The sequence below is a fragment of the Lytechinus variegatus genome, chromosome 3 (genome assembly GCF_018143015.1).
Source record: "Lytechinus variegatus isolate NC3 chromosome 3, Lvar_3.0, whole genome shotgun sequence".
In the NCBI taxonomy this organism is placed as follows: domain Eukaryota; kingdom Metazoa; phylum Echinodermata; class Echinoidea; order Temnopleuroida; family Toxopneustidae; genus Lytechinus; species Lytechinus variegatus.
This window is the reverse complement of record NC_054742.1, coordinates 71,365,506-71,390,908: the sequence shown is the minus strand read 5'-3', so window position 1 is coordinate 71,390,908 and position 25,403 is coordinate 71,365,506. Positions and strand designations below refer to the sequence as shown.

The window sequence follows — 25,403 nt, the reverse complement described above, 5'->3', positions numbered from 1 at the left end:
CAAAAATTTGTTAAAGAAATTAATATAGCGATTGAAAATAGACAAAGATATTTGACAAACATGATTGATTTGATGCAAAGTTGTTGTTTTTTGTGAAAAGACATTTTAGAACAAAATATATTGCAAGAAGAGGGAAGAGTTCCTTTTACAACAGCCACCCAAATGGAAAAAAATATAATGTCGCAAAAGGAACTCTTTCCAAGAAAAGCTTAACATGTAAAATTGCGGGCAGGTTACTCTAGAATCTAAGTTACATGTGGTGGATGCATGGTGTGAACTGTGATGTTACTGTGACCAAATCGTGTGTGACCATATTTATTTTGCAAAGACAAAGTCATGATTATTTACCTTTAACTTAATTTTCAAAAGCATTAGGGCCTACCTAAAGAATGTGGTCTGCTGTGTTATTCTCTCAAGTTCTACAGAGTACAGTACCAAATAGACAGCTGGCAGCCGTCTGTTTTGAGGAGTTTTTTAACATTTTTTTTTAAATTTCTCTCGTACACAGACGGCTCGCTATCGTGCAGCCACCATTAAGGGACTTGCAATGCAAAATCCCGCGTCGGGGCTCTTCAATTTTTGTCTTTAATGAATAAAAATTTTGAAAATTAACGTGACCAAAATGCAAATTTATATTCCCTTCGCATTAATTGCAAAAAAACTGAGAAAAATGAAGTTGAAAGGAACAAAAACAGTGACTTACCTCGGCTGTCGCGCAAATTCACTTCCCTGTTTTATCTGATCTTAAGTACATAAACATATGGCCATTGAGTCCCCTGTACAGATCGCGCTAGAACTTCGGTCTCTGTTTTGGTGAGTGAAGCCAACGGAGTTCAGCTGAACAACCAACAAAACAGAGACCGACGCTTTTGGTCCAAGTACTAGGTATGTGACAAAAAAAATGAAAATCCTCAAATCTCAATGAATTTGGTATCATTTGAAAGCCCTTAAAAAGACCTTTCAAATGATACCAAGAACTCAAATTTTCATCAAGAAATTATAAAGTTATTCCAGTTTAAGTCGCGCATATTTATCAAAATTTGTGGTCATTGTCTTAATGTAAAGTCAATGGAGTGCATAACCGATTTTTGTGACCATTTTGTGACCATTTTGAACCCAAGTCTTCAACGGGCTCTAACTTCTTTGTTTTTGAGCCCTTTGAAGTAATTTAGGTATCAATGGAAAGGTGAAAGAAAACTCAATTGATGTGTAATCATTTCACTTGGTAATTTTTCTTCTTATGTGTAATATAATTTCTTTTAATTAATTCTAATTAATTATGCAAATTACAATTACTCGCCTTTTTTTTTGCCAAATGAAAGTGATAATGAGAGATAATTTGTATATAATTTAGTTGGCATCAAAACAGCATCATGTAGATAATTTCCTAAATGAATTTGTTTAAAGTATTGTTTTTGTAATTTCTAATGTATTTCTTTGTTTTTCTGATACTAAATTACAATTAGCTCTTTTTCAACTTTAGTATTGTGTACATGTATGTATGGGGTCTTTTTTTTACAAATGAAAAATATCATTCCTTTTGTACATGTACTTTATATGGTATAAAAATACAAGTGTGCTTTTCTGATGTATTTGATTGTTTCACCAATTCTTTATGTATTTTATTGTTTCAACAATTTGTTTATAGATGGATAATGTACCTTTCATTTTGGAGACCGTGGGCATTCGATTACAATTTTTTTTAGGAAGGATGAGCAGCAGAGTCTGAGGGTGTAAAGATGTAGCATTGCATGTAATTCAAGTATCAAGAAGGAAACATAAAAATTAAGCTTTAATATATGCATTTCTTGGATATGTATGATTACAACAAAGGCCATGTTCGAGCACTCCTTTTTTAATGAAAAATAAGTTCATATTCTAGCGTGAAATCACTGCACATAAATAAAGCTCTGAACAGCAACAAAAACAGGCATCAAAGCTCCAACACTCAAAACAAGAGAACAACAGTGACACAAAAACTTATACAAATCCCATCCCCATTTCAACTTATGAACACAAACCCTCTCCCCCCCTGCACCCTTCTTGAAAAAAAAATAATTATTATAATAAAATAGAAAAAAATGAATAACATAAAAAAAAATAGACAATAGAGCCATGTGGAAGTGAAATATTTCCTCTGAGAGTGAAAAAATTAAACAACAAATTTTTTGCATTTTAATCATGGGCAAAAATTGGCCCCAAAGGTAGGGGGACGCTGGCATCGGCGGCGAAAGCCAACAGTTTTAGGGGGACCACCAAATTATTTTGATAATCAAAAAAATACACCAAAGGTTATCAACCAAAAATATAGGGGGACGCAGAAAACTAAATTTGACAAGCAAAAAAAAAAGAAAAGAAAAAGGTTATCAAAAAAAAAAAAAAAAAAAAAATTGAGGTGGGGGGATCGTCCCCCACCTCAAATTAAGGGCGGGGGGGGTACACTTCCCCCAGCTTTCGCCGCCTATGGATGCTGGCAACTCTGACAAGTTAAAAAAAAGTTTATCCCCAAACTGTTGTAAGGTCATTTTCACCCCAAAAAGTTTGACCAAAAAAGAAAAAAAAAAAAAAATGTATTATTGTTACATGTCCCCCTATTATTTTGGGTAGGGGGACGTGTCCCCCTGGGATTTCCACCCATGAATTTAATTTTAGAAAAGTCAACATTGATATTCCACTGTCAAAAGCAAATCCAGTTTCCAAATGAAACGATAATCAACCACCTAGACTCTTGAGTCACATAACCTTGGGATGATAAAATCTTTCTGTGACAAATGAATGTATTAAAATCAATATCAGAATAATTATCTACGGTATAATGATGTAGATTTCCCCAAAAAGGCACAACATAATCATCAAGTAAGCAATTTACGATCTAGTTCAATCCAGCATGAACGACTCACTATCGACCGCTCCCATCACCCTGCCAACCGCAGGCGCATCGGGCAGCTCGACTGACGAGAGACCGGCTGTGACAAGGGTAGCATCGCCCTGCCAACGGCAGGCGCATCGGGCAGCTCGACTGCCGAGAGACGGCTGTGACAGGGGTAGCTGGCATCTCTTATATCTGGACTGCGCAACGTCAGAATCGCGTAAGTTTGGATTTTTTGATAATTCAAATATATTTCCAGTCAAATTGTATACCTAATCGGATTCTTGTTTTACTTACCATTAAAAAATTTCGAACATTTACGCGTCCAAAAATTTGATGAACTTTCAAGCTCCGATATCCACACTTTACAGGCGAGTATCCACATTGAAACTTATATGTACAGAAAGAGCACATCTTCAGCTGTCTGTTAAAAGGCACGAGATTGCACCTACTATGTGCGCATGCGCATTAAACCCCATTTTCAATGAGCCGCCCAGACAGAGGCGATGCCACTCGTAGCAAAACCCGCGCGAAAACCGTGCCACCAAAACCAGCGCTCGCGATGCCCCGTATTCGCACATAGCTACAAGTACCCAGGTACCATCTGATTATACATTCAATTTCAAAATTTATCAATTCAGAAAGTTTTTCGGGAAAAGATCGAAAAATTGTCCACACGACAGGTATGTAGCTCTCATTCGACTCAACTTATTACAGCGGCCTCGCACCGCACCACCGCCACCGGTACCACATCGAGTAACCAGCCAGGGCGTGGGGGACCAGTTCGGGCGACTTGACGTCAGCCAACCATGAGCACACGAACACATCCGCACAGCCACAGAGCCTGACCTAATAGAACTCATCAATCTTATAGCAATACACTTACTTTGTCATTACTTTATATCCATTTATATTAATTCTAAAATACATACCTTTCAAAACTGTATAATTTTTAATCGAATTCTGCCCTCAATCAGTACATCAAAGAGTGATTTTCATGAGCTCGGGTTCAAAATATGTCGTTTGTGTGTACAATTTTGACTGCCATCATGCGCATGCGTAATTGACTGCGTCTAATTTTTGTTTGGGGCATGCAAAGATGCGATGTAGTGCAACCGCGCCCCTTCCGTTGGACGTGTAGAAAGGTGGCACAGCATTGAAAGATTTTTTTTAATAAAAAGTCGTTGAAATTCATCTATCCCAACTCTGTGCCCAATTAAATTGTTGAAAGTGTATATTTCTGTTTGTTCTCTAGGACTTTTTAGGCGAAGGGTAAGGAGGTAATAATAGGCCTAGCTGGGGCCTATTATTTACCAGGTCAATATCACTATCACGCAGAATCATCAAATTACACCACTGTATCTTCATAATAATGGCAACAATGTCATCATCGTCCATCTTCACCACCACCACCATCATCATCAACACCACCATCACCGTCACCATCATCATCACCACCACCACCATCGTCATCATCATTATCACCATCATCATCACCATCATCATCACCATAACCACCACCACCATCATCATACTTCACCACCATCATGATGATCATCATCATTATTATCACCACCATCACCTTCATCGTCATCATCATCATTACCATCATCACCACCACCATCACCACCATCTTCATCACCATCATCAACATCACCACCATCATCATCATCATCATCATTCATCATCATCATCATTCATCATCATCATCACCACTACCACCATCATCATTCTCATCATCATCACCATGCATCAACATCACCATCACCATGCACCACCACAACCGTCACCATCACCATGCATCATCATCATCACTACCACCATTATCATCATCACTACCACCATCATCATCATCATCACTACTACCACCACCATCATCGTCATCACTACCACCACCACCATCGTCATCATCATTATCGTCACCACCACCATCACCTTCATCGTCATCATCATTACCATCATCACCACCTCCATCGTCATCATTTTCATCATCATCATATGCACCACCACAACCGTCATCATCATAATCACCACAACCATCTTCATCACCACCATCATCATACTCATCACCATCAACATCACCATCATCATCACCATGCACCAGCACAACCGTCATCATCACCATCATCAACATCATCATCACCATCATCACCATCACCATGCATCATCATCATCACCACCACCACCATCATCATCACTACCAACATCATCATCATTATCAACATCATAATCACCACCACCATCATCATCACCATCACCACACCTCTGCCGTCATCATCATCATCACAACCATCATTATGCATCATCGTCACCACCATCATTTCTATTTCACTGGCAGACGATCAACGTCGCAATCGTGAACAGCAATATAATAGACGGGTCTTCTTTCCTTCTTTCTTTCTTTTATGTGTTGTTTTGTCCTCCCTGTCTTGTCTAGTAACGTGTGTGCCCCTGTTCTTTGTAACGTTCTCTGTTTTCGTCCTTGTCCAGTTTCTGTCACTTTCTCCGAGCTCAGCTCTATTTTTTTCTATAATTATTTGTAGCTATCAATGATTACACATGAATTATTTGTTAAGGGCCTATCCACAACAAGCTTTTGCTTTACTTTAGGTCCATCCACTTAGAATCTGCTTTTATATTGTAATTATGCATACTATTTCGGAATGAGTTGTATGTTTTTTCTTTGTATTTTGATTGATTTGTGGAAAATAAATGAAACGAAAAATGAAAATGAAATCATCAAACTTACACCATAATGGTTCCTAGTATCGTGTTTACATCGTTGCTATGGATACTTTGATGTTACACTATCATATTATATGAACAATGCACTAGGAACCATTATGGTTTTACCATACAATCGTCGTAAATGAATGCTTAAAACACACTAGTACAATGATATGGTCATACTATTCTTTTGAATTTTCATATTGGTACTTATGATGAAGTAAAAAAAAATCATCCTCCAGTTGTGTAGCAACAGTTTTATCAATCGAAGACATCAAATCTTTGCTTCGATTTCTCCAAGCTACATGAACTAAAATTGAACAACACTTTATGCTTGGAAAGCTACGCATTGATTCCTTTAAACTCACACTCACGACTATTCCAAACGGCTGGTTGAAAATATAAAACGCCATTCATGTATAATTTTCAGGATGACCAGTCTTCCTATTATTGATTATTTCTTCCTTGATACGGTGATCTCATCGCAAACAAAAGAACAAGTTCAAACAGACCGCATATGTGTATTTTTATCAATCGTCGATATACCCTCCTATAACACCCCTTCACTCCTCCTTGCCGCATACTGTTTAGGAATGTTTCTCTCCGTTGTTTCGTTTTAAACTTTATTCAATACAGTAATTGTATTAGCTCGCGCTTCGCACTTTCATTAATTATTTTTTGAGACACGTCATGTTCATGATTTCAAAAAAAAGTGTTTCATTTTTTTCAGATCTGGATATAAAGTCAGCTCGCGCTTTGTGTTCGCATTATTTCTTTACGGTACTATAGTAAGATACACATACTGTTCATAAATGTCTACCAAATTTCCTTTTGTATGTTAACCTAATTTTTGGGGCTTGCATTATATTGTTTAGCGAAACACATCTTACTTATGCATGCAATGACAGTGTTTCAGTCAACTTATCACAAGGTTTCATCTCAGGCTGTTCACGATTACAGAATGACTTAGTTTTTAATCTTGTTTTTTAGAATGCAAAATTAGGCAAATTTTAAGAACTTTTTAATGCATTCAAAGGTATTAACAATAGTAATAATCATTCGATGATTGAAAAAATACACGATTTCTGTCTTGAAAAGTGGGTTGGGACTTGGGGTGATTGTTCATACCATTCCCCCTCCAAAAAGTGCGGGAATATAAGCCCCGAACTTTTGGGAAATTTAGGGGGCTTTTTTCTCGAATGGTCGGTTTTACGACTACCCGACCCGACACGACAACCCGATGTAATGACACTAGTGATTAAAATATGCCCCCTTTTCGGGCATTTCCTCCAATCCGTGTGTGTGTGTGTGTATTTGAGTTTTGTCAGACGAGTATCAATCAGATATGATTATTTACGTCTGGGACCGACCTTTTACGTCACCATCCGAAAGACGTGACCAGGGCTCGAACCTTGAACCTCTGCATCAATTTGTAACTTCCCCACAGCTTGGATTACAGGCGCACGCCACAGCGCCCAGTTAAATGCAATCCGTGCAATCCGTATGTTTCCTTTCAGGCCAATGTATTATACAAAATGTATTATACAAAATAAGCAGTGACAGTTGAAGGTACATGGCAATTTTTTTTTGCTCATTCAAGGTGCCTACAAGTTTATCCTGCAGTTGAAACTTGAAAAAAAATGTTCATGCTCTGTATGGTGCTACGTTCCCTCCAATTTTAAATTTTCCTGCTCGGTCGCTATTCTAACTAATATCAAAGTAAACGAGAGGGGGATGTTACATGACATGTCAAGCCCTCTTCCCATGCCGTTAATTCCTGCGCCCTCCTGCATTTCCATATTATGGCTCATGCAGGCGCAAAAAAGTATTACTATAGTAACTCGGCGAAGATCGGAATACGGGAATGTATGGTTCTGTCGGTCAAATAGGTATAGCGCCATCTCTTGTCAATAAACCTCTACTGTGCCTGTGGGAAGTTAAGCACTCCACTGCTCTGTTTCTCAGAAGAAGTTACGAATATATGCATAGGTTCGAAGTTTGAGCCCTGGTGTCTTCCGGATGGTGACATTAATGGTAGGTACCAGACCTAAATAATCATATCAGATTGATACACGACTATAAAAACTCAATCACACCCTTGCATCTTTTTCAAGATGCACAGAAACATAAATAAATTTTAAAAAATTAAAAAACGAAAAAAAAAATCTTGTCATAAAGAAACTGCTCTAAGCCATTCTACGTATTTGTAAACAATAATATGAATAAGCTGACTATTACTGCGACCTTTACTTGATTGGGATATTTCATTGTATGGGGCAAAAATGAATAAAAATCCAAATAATATGCTGTGTGAAGCATACTGCAACAAAGATCTAATTACTCTCTTCGTTCTACTGCTGCTCCTTCCTATATTTAATTCCAAAGTCCAGAAAACAGGCCGGTTTCAACTCCTTTCAATATCTTGCCCCCCGTCTTTGGAACAAACTCCCTCCATCTCTTCGAAACCTCTCTTCTCTTAACCTCTTCAAAAAAAAACATCTGAAAACACACTTATATAACCATAAACCTTAACTTGTCTTATGCAATTAACAGCGCTTTGTATCCTCTGGAAAAGGCGCTATATAAATCCAATTATTATTATAATTATTATTACTGAGCAAGCTAAGGACATTTTGAATGAAACAGATGTTCATTGCCTTATCGCATATCAAATTCAGAGAGAAACATATAGAGAGAGAAGAGAGAGAGAGAAGGGGGGGCGGAAGTTAGAGAGCGAAGAGAGACAGGGACGAGACTAGATGGCCGGAGAGGAGAACACAGCAAAAGTTCACCTCGTTGAAATTTTATAGTAATGCAATTAATTATGATTATCCTCGCAAATAAACAAACAAAAGATTGATATTTGAGATTTTATTATTTCCGTTCACATCAAAATACAATCAAAGTAACAAAATATCACAAAGTACAGGGTTTTTGTGTCAGTTGTGGTAATACATACAAATTAAAAGATATACGAAAAGAAGGGGCTGCATGACTTTTTCTGGTAAGTATGAAAAGAACGGAGGTGCTTGTCAAGATAAAGCAATGCTTGTGTGCATGCCTCTGACTTAGAACTAAGGAGCTAAAAAGAAGCTGTAATACAACCCCCATTAAAATGTACACAGCAAAAATGTGGTGTTAACCGGTGCATATATCGAGGACCACACCAGTTATTTTACACCGGTGTTACTTGGTGTTAGTTTTACACCCAAAGGTGTTATTACAACACCTATGGTTTTTACATTTACACTCTTTGGTGTTATGTTCAATCTCTGGGGTGTAATTTTAACACCTCAGGGTGTGGTCTTCTATTAACACCAATTGGTGTCAGTTTTAACACCACAGTTTTTACAGTGTATAACCACGAAATTCGAATGTTTATTCTAAATGAAATAATAAACAGGGAAAGTAATTTTAGCTTCTTTATCGCGTACACGATAGTCTTATGATGTGAATCATTTTACCCACATTTACGTGAATGTCTTCCAAAATGCTATGCAGGGTGTCAGTGTCTTGATTCAAAACTGAAAAAAAAAACTCTGATACAAAATGACTATTATCATGATTATTGTACAATCTTTTCAATCTGATGCATATTTACAGACAAGGGGCGCAAATCTGACCTATGCCCCCCCTTGAAAGCCATGAGAATCAAGTGGAAAATGTCGGGTATTCTGGAGTGAATACACCTTTTATTGCAAGAAGTTAAAAAGGCACAGAATAGTATGCCTGGCATAATAGAGCATCTGCTAGCCCGATTATTTTGAACAATGAAAAAAAATCGACATGCTAGTTGAAATTGTTATAAACCACCATCAAACCCACCATGATTCGGCACTCCGAATCCATTTGGTGTTTTTAATAAATGCATGATATGCACTTATTTTCATGACAGCTGTCTTAACACATATGCGGACAGATGAAATGCATTTGATCTGGTGGATGTATGTGTGTGAGGGTGTGTGTGTGTAAGGGTGTGTTTGTGCGTGAATCTGTGTTGAGTGTGACTGATTTCATTGTTTCTCCTTTAAGTTATATATGATTTATGCTTGTATTAAGTTAGTAAAAAAAGTCAAAATATGAAATGTAAAATATTATGTATTTTGAAATGTTAAATTGAAATGTTATATATTTTTGTTCATGGAATCAGAATAAAACAATATGAAAAAAAAGTGATGGGGGTGGGATGTGAGTGTGCGGGAAGATCCGAAGATTATATCAACAGTAAATCTTCTCTCACAAATCTCATATTGTTTTAACTTACAGGTTTCTTTACAGAGTTTTTTTGTGATACAACCATCAAGAAATGGTGAATAATTTGATTTTAGGTCGTACTTTTTTTTCCAATTAGGCATATGTATTATGTATGTAAAAATGTTAAGAAAAAAGATATCAGATATTTTTTACAACAAATTGAATTGATTTATAATTCATTTATGACATTGTTTAACTTCATTTTTGTTAAGTATTGTCAAATGTAATCACAATTACGTTCAAATCAAACTTTGTAATTATTTTTTGGTTGGATAATTTGATTCGATATCGCTTTTTAATTTATGATCATGAATGTTATATTTTACTATGTTCAATTTTGTTTTATGAGAGCCATGAAGAGAATAAAAGATTACTAAAAAACGTTAAAAATGAAAGCAAAATAAAATAAAACATGCAGGGGATGTCAGAATAGCAAGGGGCATCGAATCAAGGAGATCATGTCAGCAAATAGGCCTATAAATGTTTGGCTATTATCCATATAGAGCAGTCGAGCAGTGGCGACACCTGAAGTGGGGGGGGGGGGGGTACTTGCCCCCTCCCCCAGTCAGTAGCGTTGCCCTTGAGTTGTCCACCAGAAATGTGAAAACTGAAGAAAAGTAATGTATGGTATAAATGCGCCTCTGCCCCCGGCTCTGCCCCCATTTTGTCTTTTGCCCCACTGTTATTAAGCCTATACAAAATTAATGGGTGCCGCTAAGATGGGGATGATAATGCCCTTTAGTGCCGGATCTTAGTGGTGGTGGTAGTGATGATGGTGGTAGCAGCGGCGGTGGTCACGGTGAAAACTCCAGTGACAGGCGGTTGATGGTGAAAGTTCACGGATGTGGTGGTGCATCCGGATGCAAAATACCGGGGCAAATTATCCACACTAATATACTAGTATGTTGTTTCCTTAAAATTTAAACCATTCTGATAGGCCTAAATGGTGCAAAAAAAGTGATGTGTAGGCGTATGTGATTTTTTGGTTGGATTATGGAAGTCGTGGATGACAGATAATTAATTGCACATTTCAAGCCCTACTATTGGACGACTTGCGCTCTAAACGGACATGAATACTCCTGTGCTGACCACCATTACGTTGATGATGGTGCGAGCATCTGCTATCTTCAATGCCTAGCCTTTATGCATGCTAAAATTGGCGCCGCGCCGCTGAATGAGATGTGAAAGTGCACTTGTACAGAGCTTGCTGCCAGCTATCATCTGTACAGTATCGAAGCCCGGAGAAGCCTGTGCATCTTTTTTGCAGTTTGTTGTCAATTCATTCGGATAAGCAAGTCTTTTGTCATCTGCAGTACATCAACAAAGTCAAAGGTTGAACGAGTATGGTGGTAGCGTCACTCAAGTGGAAATTACAGGTATTATAGAGGGTGAAATTCGGAGATAATAATAACCATGTATACGCGCCGCTCTCCGCTGCCAGATCAAGGGGAGTCGAGTTCAGGGAGCTCAACTTCCGCAGCATCATCTAGCTCTTCTGACCCAAGATCTCCGTCGAAGCCGTCGAAAAACAGACCACAGCGACCTGAACTGTCGACCCCACTTCCCATGGAAACAATCCAATCGTTTAATGCAGCGTATAACGCCGGACCAGTTTATATCAGCGAAGGTTTAGGCAGCCCTGTTCATGGTAGAGGCTCTCCGAATTCCAGCTCCAGCGGCAAGTCGAACTCCCCCACACATAGCCGTTCGAGTAGCCTTGGGTCTACCCACGGCATGAGCAACAGCTCTCCTCAGGCGCAGGCGGCTATGCAAGCAGCAGTCATGGCGGGACAACATCATGATGATATTCGCCATGGTGGTGGAAATAGAGATATGGTACACATGGATATACACAGTCAAATAAGGGAATATCAGAGAGAGAACGAAAGTCTTCGACAAGAGCTCGACAACAGGGAGACAAAATTGAATTCCAGCATGAACAGTATCAAGACATTTTGGAGCCCGGAGTTGAAAAAAGAACGAGCTTTGAGGAAGGAAGAAGCAGCCAAAATACAATCACTCAAAGAGCAGTGTCGAGTAGCTGTAGAAGAAAATCAGGTGAGATATATCTGAAAAGATCAAATAAATCCATATTTCAATGTAAGCATGGGTTAATTCTATAATTTATGTTCTTAATTCATTTATTTTTAATTTTTTTAGGCCTATATGACTCTTATTATTAATATTCTCATGTTTAATATTTATTGAAAGTTAGGAGCACCTATTTTGCTGACTTTGAATGCTTTGTTTATGTTTATTAATCTGTAATTCAGCATTTGATGTGAAATTGATGCATTTATTAAACAATACATTGTACATACATATTCACAGTTTTCACTATATTGCATGTATGGTATGTGTATCGATTTCTGCAGACAGAAGCAAATTACAATGATAACATACAATGTCTAAGAATCAAGCGAGATGATTGAACTTTGTGATATTGTAGACGTTCAACAGTATTTTTCAAAAAAATCATTTATTTTGGCCTCTTAAGTCTTAAGACACCTGACAATGGTGATTACAATAACTACTACATGTATATTTTTGTTGCAATTTTTATTCTGGTGTATATTACTATTGTGAAGTTTCAAATTGTTTTTGTATTGATAGTGTGAACCATATACATGTACATGGTAAGAGTCAGTTATACATGTAAGAGATGATCTGAGAGAATGACTTGGAAAAAAAAACGATAATGTTTTCCACAGATCAATGAGCCATATACATGTATTGCCTCATTTTACTCGATGGGATTTACCCATCTCTGTTTAATGTTCATTATATACCTTAATATATGTACATGGGAGTATGGGTTTTATTAAAAAGAAAAAGCAACAGAACAAAAAGTGATGGCACCAAGCTAATGTTGCATGTACATAGATTGTAAACATAGGGGTTATTTTATAGGAAACAAGAAAATAGTATATACCTCAAGTCTGGCACATAATGGTATGACTACATGCATGAGACTGCTGAGTGTAAAAGTGGAGACACAAAAATGGACATTAAAATAGAAGAAATGGAGGAATGAATATTACTTGCCATTAATAGGTATATCATGTTGCCATGGTTATGACACACTCTACAGGTTTAACCTACATGAAGTTTTCACTTGAGTGTTAATTATCTGATTTAATCGGCTGAGTGCAATTTACAACTTACAAGTAAATGTCATATAACAAAAACAATAATTATATTGATATTTTCCATCTGATCCAAATCCCTGATAGGTTGATCGGCCTCACATGCATGATACACTTAGACATGCACATACCTATAATAGGACTGGAAAGATGGACCCCAACTGTTAATATTATTGTAAAGTACGCTTGCTATATGACCTGAGAAGTGGAAGGTCATCCAACCATTTGAATACCACACATTTTCAGCAGCCCGTGTTGTCATGGAGTTATAACATTCCTGTTGTGATTTAGAAGGCAAGAATCTCCTAAATTGTTTTTATTGAAGCTTCTCCTTTGTAAAGTAGACACTTCATTTCCCCACATTTTTGTATTGTATACCAGTACTTGACTATTACTTTCATAACTTGAACATGTTGTCTTATACACAAATGCAAGATACATGTATTTTTATTATGGTGAGATCATACATGTATTTTGATTGCTTTGCGACAGGATATCAGAAAGAAATGCTCCATTTCCTGGAGAAATAGAGTGTACAAGGTATTTTGCTCGAATGTGTAATTGTGTTTGTTTAAAGTGTTCAAGATCGATTCCTCTTTGAAATTTTGCCAAAAAGGCTTGAAGAAGAAGAAAGAATTTTAACTCAAACCATGGATAGACATTGTTATTTTGTATCATGAATTCAGTATGTTTTTCTCTCTCAATGTGGTTCCAATAATAACATTCTTAATTTGGTTCAATCTCATGAGGTTGGTCGCCAAAGGCGCCAATTCAATTATTTAGACAGAATTACTTTGCTTTAATAGACAGAATCCAAGTTTTTCAATGGTTCATTCACACAGGATAATGAATCACTAAAATTTCGGAAAATAGATGCAGAACTTAGTTAAGTTTTTAATTCCATTGTTCACATTTTTATTTAAATGCTTTATTGTTGTAAATATTTATTCCTTGAATTGAGATTTTTATTCTTTGGGTTATTGAATTAGGTTTGTAATATATTTTCAATTTTGTTAAATTGTTTGTTTTTTCATTTTATTTGTTTGAATTCATTTTATTTCATTAGTTTTGATATTCATTTTTTGGTCATTTATTTCTTCATTTGTTCATTCTTTCATGCATTCATTCATGATTAACATTTTCATTTTTCAGGATATTGTGAGGTCAAGTTGCACCAATGTAAATCGCAATAATACCCTACTGGTAGTGCCGCTGATACTCGCAAACATGTTTACAAACTAATATAGGCCTATAAACGCTGGCAGGTATTATTCAATCACCCACATATAATGCATTTGTACAAGTATACATGTACCAGAACAACAAGGTCTGCAATTGAAAGAAATTGTATGACCCAAGTATTAATCATAGTGTAAAATAAATGCACCATCTCATGACAGAATTATTGGTAATACCTGGCTTGAAGGTTAAAGCTAAACTTGCAAGTGCAGGTACCCTGGAATGTGTAGTTCATGGCCCATTGGATATGATCTCTTGCTGGGGTCACTGTTGGAGATGTGATCCCCTTCAACAGCTGACTGACGGACTGTCTCTCCTTTCTTTAATGTGTAGTAAGTTTCTGTTTTGTTTATAAATATAAAGCAAGATGTTGTATACAAAACCTATGATCATTGACTCATTGTGCGATTTTGCTCATGCGGGTAGTGGGATCATGTACCTTTAAAGTTCTTGGTGTATTTTGTCTGTATTTACCATATTTCTGTATTGTTCCACTAATATTTTCTTCTCCTTGATCATTATCATATTCTGAAAAATTATAGTCTATTCTTAGTCAATGAATTTATCTTTTAGTGTATTGAAACTCATGGGGAAAGTAGCTCTGCACTTTATCACAGTGACATTGAAGTTTCAACCAATCAATTTGATAAGCCTTTCAATACCAATCTCAAGTTTTGAAATCTGTAAATTCTATCCTTTGTCATGTCAAGTCTTGAAAGGTCTCTTTCTTTGAATTTATTGCTTTCTTTCTTTCATTTGATAACTTTTTTAGGTACAAGTTTTCACTTAACTGAATCAAAATACAATGAATAGCAATCTTGTATTCGAATACACTCTTTGAGCCTTAAGCATTGTATACAGATACAAGAATTTATATCATACCCCCCATAAAGCAAATCTAATTATTTCCCTTGTAATTAAAAGACTGAAGCCATTCAGCAATATAAAAACATAATCATAAAAAATATAAAAATAGCAGAGTAAATAAGGCAGAAGGTGAACTTTATACCCATGCCACATGATTCATTTCAATGTTTTACTTGTATGTATGTGCACAGATCTGCTGGTGCATGTGACACTGTAATTCACCTTCAAACAATGCAATTACAAGAGTTGAGACATATGAAATTAGATAATAATTTGCGGCTGTGTTAATGGGCGATTCATTCATGCATTTGATGAATAGTTGATCTAGTGATCATGCTTCATTGGAGAGTACAGGTGTTCCTTTGATATCGTTTAGCCATCAGTGATTCTGTGGGGATTATCAAACTTTACAATTTACATACAATGGTCAACACCACAAAGAATTATACCTATATAGTAAATACTTGGTCCATCTACATTGGCCCAAAACTTAGAAGTTATCTAGGTATTTCTGAACAATCATGAGATTATTCTTAATGAAGACACAACTACATGTACATATAAAAGCTCAGGATAGTTTGCTTAATCTGAAGATTTCACTCTGTAGTCAAGTCAGGATCATTTGCAAAATAACAAGCTATTTTGCACGTTATCCCCCCACAGCATGTAGGCCTATATCAGAGGTGGAGATGCAATCTGGTTTTGGCACAGGATAAGTTATTTATTTATTTAAAGGTCAAGTCCACCTGAGTAAAAAGTTGATTTGAATCAAAAGAGAAAAATCAGACAAGCATACATGTAATGCTGAAAATTTCATCAAAATCGGTCCTCAGATGTAAAATAAGAAAGTTACATTTATGACACTTTGAATTTTTTTTCACAAAATAGTTTTATGCACAATTTAGTCACATGCAAATGAGAGAATTGATGATGTCCCTCACTATTTCTTTTGTTTTTTGTTTGAATTATGGGCAGTTTCACGGTTACGGAGTGACTTTCAGAAGCATCTTTTTTGCATTCAAACAAAGATATCACCCATATATTTGAATAGTTATTTGCAAAGAAATGGTACCTGACAGTAGTTGGTGAAACCCACTTTTCAAAATAATAGAATTCATTATTTTGATCCACTGAATTAATGAGATATGAATATTCATAATCATGGTTACGGAGTGACGCAAAATGGACATGCATATTTGAGGAGAAAATATATTGCTCAAACTCTGTGAATTTTGAATTGCTATCATAATCTTGATTTATTGATTGGATTCTATGTTGTTCTAGCTTTGATATGCTGCACTGCATTAAAAAATTGATGCATTATTTCATTAATTGTGACTTAAAATGTAAACCCATACCCAGTTACAGAGTGACGGTTACGGAGTGACATGAGAAATATCCACTCACAGGCAGCATTTAATGAACTTATATTTTAAAATTTTTGTTTGATTTGATGTAAAATGATGACATTCAGATTATGATATTATCCAAAAGAAAATTTCACAAAACAAGCAATAGGTTTCTTTTAAATTGAAATTAAGTAAAAAACAAGATATTTAGTCCCATGTATAGAATTTCTTTTATGGTTGGGATTCTCCTATTTTTATAAGGAGATGCATAAGAAAAAAATTGTGGCTAATTATGCTCCCCTTTTGTATTTATGAAATTCCATATGAGTTTTGATAGAAAAAATTGATCCAAATTTGAAATAGAGCCATGATAAATTTTTGGAAAATTTCCACCTTTGCTTAGAACTGCCCTTATACAATATTATACAATATTTCAATTTTTGCAGATATGACAATAAGGACCAACTTGACTGAAACATATAATGTTAAACAATGACAACTCCACATGTTCAGTGAGAAATAAAAATTTGTTTCACAGGACAATGAGGAGAAAGTTAGAATATTTCATATTTCTTATAATAAAGTACAAAAGAAAAAGTGAGTGAGTGATGTCATCAGTTCCCTCATTTGCATACCAACCAGGATGTGCATATGAATGTGAAATGAAGCAAAACTTTAAAATATCATAACTTTCTTATTTTACATCTGATTTTGATGAAATTTGCAGTGTTGTGCTAATTGGATTTTTCTCTTTTTATTCATATCAACTTTTTGTTGGGGTGGACTAGTCCTTTAAATCTTAAACCAGTAGTATACATGCTGCAGGACCCAATGTCACATTCCATAGAATCCCCCCAACTTGGGCTGATGGAGATGGGGCTTATGAGGGCTGATTGCACAGAATCTCAAAAGTTAGCAAAACTTTGGCTGAGGGAGCTTTTACCTGAATCAAACACTACTGACCATCAAGTATATAATCAAAGTAGAAATTTACTTTATATGTAGGCCTACATGTACTTTTAACAGAAAGATCCATGAATATCAAAAATTTCACACCTCTTAATATGCAAATTGGAATGAAAAATACACAAACCACTAGAAGCACAAACCATTACATTCCGAGGATGTTCATAGTTTCAACGACATAAATGTGGTTTTAAATTTTTTCCATTGTGCAATCTTCATTTGCAGCACATGTAGGGCACGCAGACTTAATTTGTTTGGAGAGCTACATGTAGTACATGTATACATATTGCCAAAAGGGAAGTATTAGATGTGGCATCAGAATATGAATACCACACAACAACAAGATCACAATACCATAATACACGTAACTGTTTTTTAAAAAAAAAAAAACATCCCTTTCATATAAAAAATAAGATGAAACTCAACGTAAAATCCTACTTAATGTCACCACAAACGATTTCCCACTTGTTCCAATTTAGCTTGACTATCGTACAGCTTAGTTCCCATGAGTCATTGTTCACTTTTTTCTAAGCTTTACGATGATGTAAGAATGATGTTCATTGGTCAAACTTTGCGTTCGCGTTTTAGCTTTAAATAAACATGTGTCAGACCACAAGCCAATGGCAAAAGTTGTCATATTCGGGCCGGGCGCGTACTGTACCTAATATGCAGTGCAGCAGGCAGGGGCCACGGCCGCCGTGCCCTAGCGTATAGCCCTAGCCGGGCCGGGCTGCGCTTGTGCGACTGTGCGTGCGCCGCTGAGCATTGGCGCGTGCAAGGGGTCCAAAAGGCGTAAAAGGACTTGATATGGATCTTAATGAAGTGATGGTGCCATAATGTGATAAATGATATGACTTGTTCAATAAAATTTCCCCGGGGGGGGTTGGGTGGGATAGATGATAATTATATTTGATGGCTTTATTTCATGAAATACCAGAAATATTCCACTCGTAATGGCCAATATTACACTCATCTGTGATTCGTGGAATATTTGCCCAAACTCTTGGAATATTTCTGGTATTCCATTCTGAGCCATCCAGTATAATAAGATACTAACATGTATGTTCATAAGGATAAAGGTCAAAGTTCATCTAGGGCAAAAAAAAATCATATTTATTGCATATTTTATTGATCGCAAAATCAGGCAAGACTCATGGTTTGTAAACCACCTTGTTTTCATATGTAGGGCCTATTTAGATAAAGAAAATTACACATGCACACCCCTTGTAACATTTGAAATCTGCAGTGACTTTCTTCCACAGAGGTCACATTTTAAATTTGCATTTTGTACATGCTGAACGTGAGGATGAATTTTGTAATTCGTTTCTAATTTCGTTGAAAAATGTTGTGTGCAAGTGGTTTGATTGAATAAACATTGAGTAATTGAGCTTCAAGTGATATAAATGTTGCCGATGTAGGCATATATAATACTTCACACTCAGACCTTAATATTTATATTTATTATTATGTTCCAGTTTCAAGTATGCAGAAAATTGCGGCTCATGGTATTAAGCAAAAGTCACTCATTTTGTGGCAAATGTCATATTGATTATAGCCACTGTTTGTTCATGTACACGTTGCTGTACATGATTACTCCATGTTCCACGATGGTGTTGACATCATCCATTAGAGTGACCTCCAATTGGCCTAAAACAATCCCCATCTATTTTCAGAGTCCATGTGTATACCAGACCATGGTGATATTCTGGCACAGTAGGGGATGATATGGATGCCTTCCAGTGGAGCAGTTAGATCCTTGCTTGAGAGAAACTGAAGCACTCATCATATATTGCATGAAATCATGTGCATCAGACTGCGATGAGATATATATTATGAAAATTATATTCTACCATCGGGCCAGTCATGATATGAAGGCCTACATGTATTATGTATGTGCTGAAACGCTTTTGATTTATCACCGACAGTATAGCGCATTTATTGACATTGCGTTTGAATTCGTGGATTCAAATAATATCTTGTACTGCACGTGTGTGTGTAGGTTTAGATCATGGAGTAGATTTAGATACAGTAGATATGCATAAAAAACGTTTTAAGCTGCATTTAGTAAAAAAAATGGCCAATTGATATAAAAACACACGTGACCATTATTAGCTGCTAGCTTGATTGATATTGAACGATGGTGGCCTCGAAGGATGAAATTTAATTTGTTCAATCAAAAAGTATATCATAGATGCCGGATGGTCACTTACAAACATGTACATGTATATCCAAGGTGAGGCCTATACTAAAACACATGTTAAAAATAAATTTGGTAAATAATGATGATGATGTTAATGATGATGATGAAAATAATAATGATATTGAATAAGTATTTATAACATCATTTTCATTATCATCAATGATACTATTACATCATTATCATGATCATCATCTTCATCATCATCATAATTATCTTCATCATCATCTTATTCATTGTCTTTCATCATCATCGTCATCACTATCATCACCTTCATCATCATCATCATCATCATCATCATCATCTTCATTATTGAGATTGTGCTTGACCTGACAGAACATTCTATAAATTATCTTCTTTCTGATGGCAACATTGTAATTCTGCACCAAAACTGTACATCGATTCTGTCTTGTTAGCTCATTTGTGGCTGTCAGCCTGCATGTCGTTAGCAGTGGTCACTTTCCATGAATAAACTGGCCATCTGTTATTGATGAGTTAATCCTCGTTGTTCAGGGTTCAAGATAAATAGAAGCGAGATATCGTCTTGAATGTTGATTGCTTTCTATACACGCCATGCAATAACTCCAGGATCATTTCCATACCAAGTCAGATGCAGGCCTTGGGTATAATTAATGGATCTCTTGGAATGTTCGTCTTTTGTAACATGTTGAATAATCAATCCAGCCAAAATTAAGACTTCATTGTACATGATGTTGCTGTAATTGCATTTTGTTATTTTTTCGTGTAGGGAGTAATCATGAAATGCTATGGATGTCGTAAGTCATTTTATATGCTCCTTGTTGGGCTAAAGAAATATCTCAGTTAGAAATTAATGAGGCTCACACAGGGTTGATTTGATACTTGCATATCATTTTAGATGCTTTTAGAGGCCGTTCTCAATATGCTTTCTAAAACTAGTTTACTGGAAACCGATTCAGGAAACCAGTTTGGAAGATCGCTTTGCTAGCATTCCCACTTGATCACACGAAAATGATTTTCAAAATTAATTCACGTAAAGTGATCTTGTTGCTATGGAAGTGCTCTCAATGGGGTGACATCTTTCGCGCGAAATTTGAAACCGCGGTGTAGGCATTCTACACCTGTTGTGTAGAGTAGCGCGCTCAAGATGTGCGAAGATCGCTTCCCGAAGAACGGTTGTGTCCTCACTTCGCTAAAACCAGTTTAATGAGGCAAAGCGATCTTGAAAACTACACCGCGAGGTGGTTTTCTGAACCAGTTTGGAAGATCACTTCCAATATCGCTTCGACCGTTCTCACTACACATTAAACTAGTTTCCACTAAACTAGTTTTAGGAAGGTAGGGAGAATGGTGTCTTAGAGGCTTTCAGAAACAAGAAAACAATCTAAGTATGAATGCAGTTACATGTAAAGAAGCCTAGGTGCACTTTAGGCTTGAATACATTTTTGCAACTGTTTCGTGTGGACTAATGTCTCATTTCCATGACAAATCCATGCTTGGTTTTCAAACCATGCAAATTAAATACACAATTCAATGACATCCAGGCGTGCCGGAACACATTCAGTTTTTTTTTTTTTTTTTTTTGGGGGGGGCAAAATCCTGAAAGGTGCACAATATTTTTGACAGCGTGAGATACCGAAGCGATCGAGAGGGAGAGGGTGTGGGACCCCCCACGGTAAGGACTTTGTGTAAAAATGGAGTATAAAAGTTGCGTTTCTATAAATAAAGAGCATTCAAAAATAAATTTCTTGAGCATTTTTACGTTGCTCCTTATGTTTCCTCCTTTCTGACCCAGACTGGGTGTTTCTTCATGATCAGGGTTGCAGTTCCAGCAAATGACGAGCCATATTGCAAATGAAATTGTTTCAAACCAATGTAATATGGGCCTTTTAAAGACTTTAAGATGACAAACCTGACCGTACGCAGCCGGGGCCGCCGATCGAGAGGGCAAAATTCACAATGTTCACCAAAAGTGTGCACGAAATCCTTGAAATTTATTCTAGAAAATGCAAAAGCTCCCCCATCACAAACCCCCTCACTCTTAAGTTTCTTCTAAAATTTAGGTCTTGCAGCCCCACCCACCCCCGGATTTTTATTTTTGCAAATGTCCATGAATAACAAAAGCTGTGATGAACCAGAGAACATAGCTGTCATCTGATCTGATTAGTAACAGGTAATGGGAAGAAGTTTTGGAATATAAAATACATAAGTGCAATATCATATGAGCTGAAATAGTATCAACAAAACGCCTGCCAATCATGCCAATGAAAAGGAATAGAGGAAAATACGGGGCTGTGAAAATATCTTAAGATTTTTTTATAGTAGAGCAGTACTGTAACGCTTATTTTTTCTTTTATATTCTTTATTTACATTTTTATTCATATCTCGGATAATATGAGTCGGGTCAAGTAGACACTTTCACAGATGATTTTATTTTTTTCATGTCTAAACATTATCTCTAAGTTGCTTTTGAGTGGGATTCACCATTTTCACAAATTATAAATTATAATCCTCTACACATGATTATTCTGTGTGTAATTTTCTGATAACATGTCTATATTGAGTTGAAATGACCTTGGTATTTTCTTTAGGGCACTGACTTGTTATCATTGTATTAACTCAATTTATATTTAGTTGAAAATGAAATAATTGAAACAAGTTTTCATAATTTAAATCTGTATCTTTATTAAACTATACTTACTATTTCAGGGATGACTTACTCAGGCAACAAGTATATGAGTTAATGACGATCTCGAGATGTTATGGTTTCTGGGCTTGACAGCTATGACATAGATTCCATATGTTGCTCGAGTAACTATAGTGTTCATGCGCGTTAGTGATATCGGGTCCGGTCTGAGCGTTTCTGGGCGACCGCGCGTTTTTGTTAGCCGACACAGCCAGCATCATAGAGTTATATACCTAATCATTGGTGGACCACTATCAATTTGCCATTCGGTTTTAGTCTGAAATGTATTCATTAAAAGGTTAAACGTTATCACACTGTAATAAGATGGAAAAGGGGCTTATCAAACTTATGGATCACAGAGGAACATGTTCGTCAAAAGACACAAGGCTTACTATGATAATGTAATTGTCCTGTCGGGGGCGAAATTTTTTCATTTTTGACAATGGAAATGACAATTTTTAGGCAGTAAAGTGCCTTCATCATTTACTTTTGTCCTTAAATAATATAATTTTTCTACTTTCAGGGGGCACATTGGGGGGCAAGTGCCCCCCCCCCTGCTTCCAGTGCCCTTGATGACATCTGCTTCAAAGCAATATTCAAAGTTACATTTCAACATTTCATAATATAAAATCATACGCCTAGTACGTACATGTACATACAACTCATCGAAAAATAAAGATTTAATACGAAATTCTTTAAAGTGACAAATAAACTTTGTTTATGGGAAGATGCAATCACTAACCGAGAAGTGTTTTTGCAACAGTCTGACATACACATGGCTTATTACAAAAACCACAAAAAATGCTTTTGTTATTCTTTGTCTTATGTGGAAGCCCCCCCCCCCCTCAGCTGTGGCCACCAAAAGTTACAGCTCTCTGCAGATGGTCTCATCTGGAGTCTACAGGTCCATGGAGATATGATCCCTTGGCCAAACTCTAATTCAGGAATGCATTTTGGAAATTGTAATTACAATTGGCGAAACTGAAACTGATTTGGTCATTAAATGACATACATGTATTAAATACAGTTGGTAATGTACCAGAGTTTTTATTATTCAATAGATCCTGCATTTACCTACATGTACATGTACTGCACAGATTTTATTTTCAAACAGGTAATTAGATCAATTTTAGACATTTTTCTGGGAAGCCCCAGTAAACATAACCAGAATAAACACTGCATTAGATGTATGGATAGTACATATGTCCAGATGATTAAAAAATTGCTATATTCAATATAGATTTTTGCAGTTAAATGTACATGTAGATAAAAGCCTACCCTTGTATGGCATCTAATGCATAGGCCCATCTTCTTTTTAATTTTCCCGAACATAAGATTACAACAAAGAAAATATTCCATTCCTACATTTTCAGTGGATAAAAGTTTATTATAATTGTCAATTCGATTAGGGTAATCATGATTGAAGTTGATTCCAAAATTAACATTTCACTATTTGACATGCCAAGGACATGCATACACTAATGAAAGGACATATATGTGTACAAGTAGCCTTGAGTTTCCAGTTATGTCCTTTGGGACACTCATCAATATTGATGGGAGTTAAATTTAGTAACTCAAAAACAAGTGCAAGAGAGTGTTGACCTCATTGGTCCACTAAAGTGTAGGAATCATGCTCAGCGAGTACATGAAAATGCCAGAAGTAGCAGGTTTGTCAAGTTCAGCTGATAGCTTGTTCAGACTGGTGCTATAGGCTGCTGCTGAAAAATGGCGTAGCTTGGAGTTCAGGAAGGGGGGGAGGTGCTAATATCAATATGAGCATGGACCTACTACATGTACTCAGAGAAGTAGTAGGTCTACATGTAGGGACAGTGATTTTCCATTTCTAAAAATTGCCTTTTCCGTTTCAGAAAATCTCAAATTCCGTTTCAGCATGTCTGGAAACGGAAATTCCGTTTCCCCATAGACTTTGTGTACAAGAAAAATTGACAATTCCGTTTACATAGAAAACCAATACGCAACGAGTAGCGATGTCAAAATGCTACGCTGCTCAAAATTTGCATCTACCAATGTACTAACATCGCTTTAAAATCCATTTTAATCGAAGAGATTCGAGCTAAAAAAAAACTAGGGAAACATAATCAACATTAATATATTCTCACCTTTCATATTATTAGCATTATTTTATTGTTAAATGGGATTTTATCGCTGATTTGGGGACTTTTTGGACATCGTTTTGAGCAGTCGACGACTTCCGAATATCCGCCATTTTGGATTTGATGAATCACCGTGATCATTATATTATGACCGAACGCAGAGGGCAGCAACACACGGCCGGATTCTGCCTTCTATGCGGACGTAAGTGTAAACTACAAATTGGATACGATCGAGTGATGGAGAGGCTCGAGTGTAGTTACGATGTGTTAATTGTCATGAAAGTTGTTGCAAAGTGAGATCGTGTTTTTTCAGTTGATATTAGTATTTTGTTGAGGATTTGGGATTAATTTCTGTTGCTTTTTTGTGCATTTTGAGAAAAAACGTGTTTTCCGTGATTTTCCGTTTGAAAAGCCACTTTCCGTTTCAAACAGCCGATTCCGTGAATTCCGTCCGTTTTCCGCGATCGCGGAAAATCACTGTCTCTATACATGTAGTTATGAGCAACCTTGTGTTTCAAGGTTGACAGTGAGAACATGAACCTACTAGGTCCAAGGTGAGAACAACAGTCATTTATATATATATATGTTTTTTTTTGAGGGGGGGGGACAGAGCTCTGGTATATGTGGTATAAACATATGGTAACTGATATTTCTCACTTGTACATGTAGGTCCAAATCTTATCTTGGTAAAAGAGAGAAATAGAATGATAATGGTATAAGATTTCATCATGAAAACAATAGTCAATTTCTCACTTGTCACATTGACACAATTTAATATTCTATCCAATTTGTGGTATTACATGTACGTAGTCTGTGCAATCAGCTGTGGATCTAGTGATCAGTCGAACTCTGGATTTCAAACTATTAAACCCTAAAGATTTATTTTTAGATATTTATGATTTTATTCCAAATCTTTAAACCTTAATCCTGATTTCGACTGGACACTATACATGTTCAAAGCCTGTCTGGATTGATTTCAAATCTATGAATTTAGAGTGTCAGTACATTTG

At 36.4% G+C, this 25,403-nt stretch overlaps 2 protein-coding genes across 7 annotated transcripts in view; one reads left to right on the top strand and one right to left on the bottom strand.

Annotated features, from left to right (window-relative positions):
• LOC121411853 (membrane-associated guanylate kinase, WW and PDZ domain-containing protein 2-like) overlaps positions 1-3,944 on the bottom strand; it is an 85,761-nt gene extending 81,817 nt beyond the window's left edge. The window contains 1 exon segment of the mRNA XM_041604732.1: positions 3,802-3,944. The gene's annotated coding sequence lies outside the window, so the exon portion shown is untranslated.
• A 6,892-nt stretch (positions 3,945-10,836) lies between these two features.
• The window catches only part of LOC121411851 (ELKS/Rab6-interacting/CAST family member 1-like), a 91,125-nt gene continuing 76,558 nt past the window's right edge, over positions 10,837-25,403 (top strand). For 4 of the 6 annotated variants that reach the window (XM_041604728.1, XM_041604729.1, XM_041604730.1 and 1 more), the window contains exon 1: positions 10,838-11,908. In XM_041604728.1, coding sequence (XP_041460662.1) covers positions 11,264-11,908 — 645 coding nt within the window. In that variant the 5' untranslated portion in view covers positions 10,838-11,263. Of the gene's footprint in view, positions 11,909-25,403 lie in introns of all 6 variants that reach the window. The other 2 variants (XM_041604726.1, XM_041604731.1) reach the window with 2 other exon arrangements.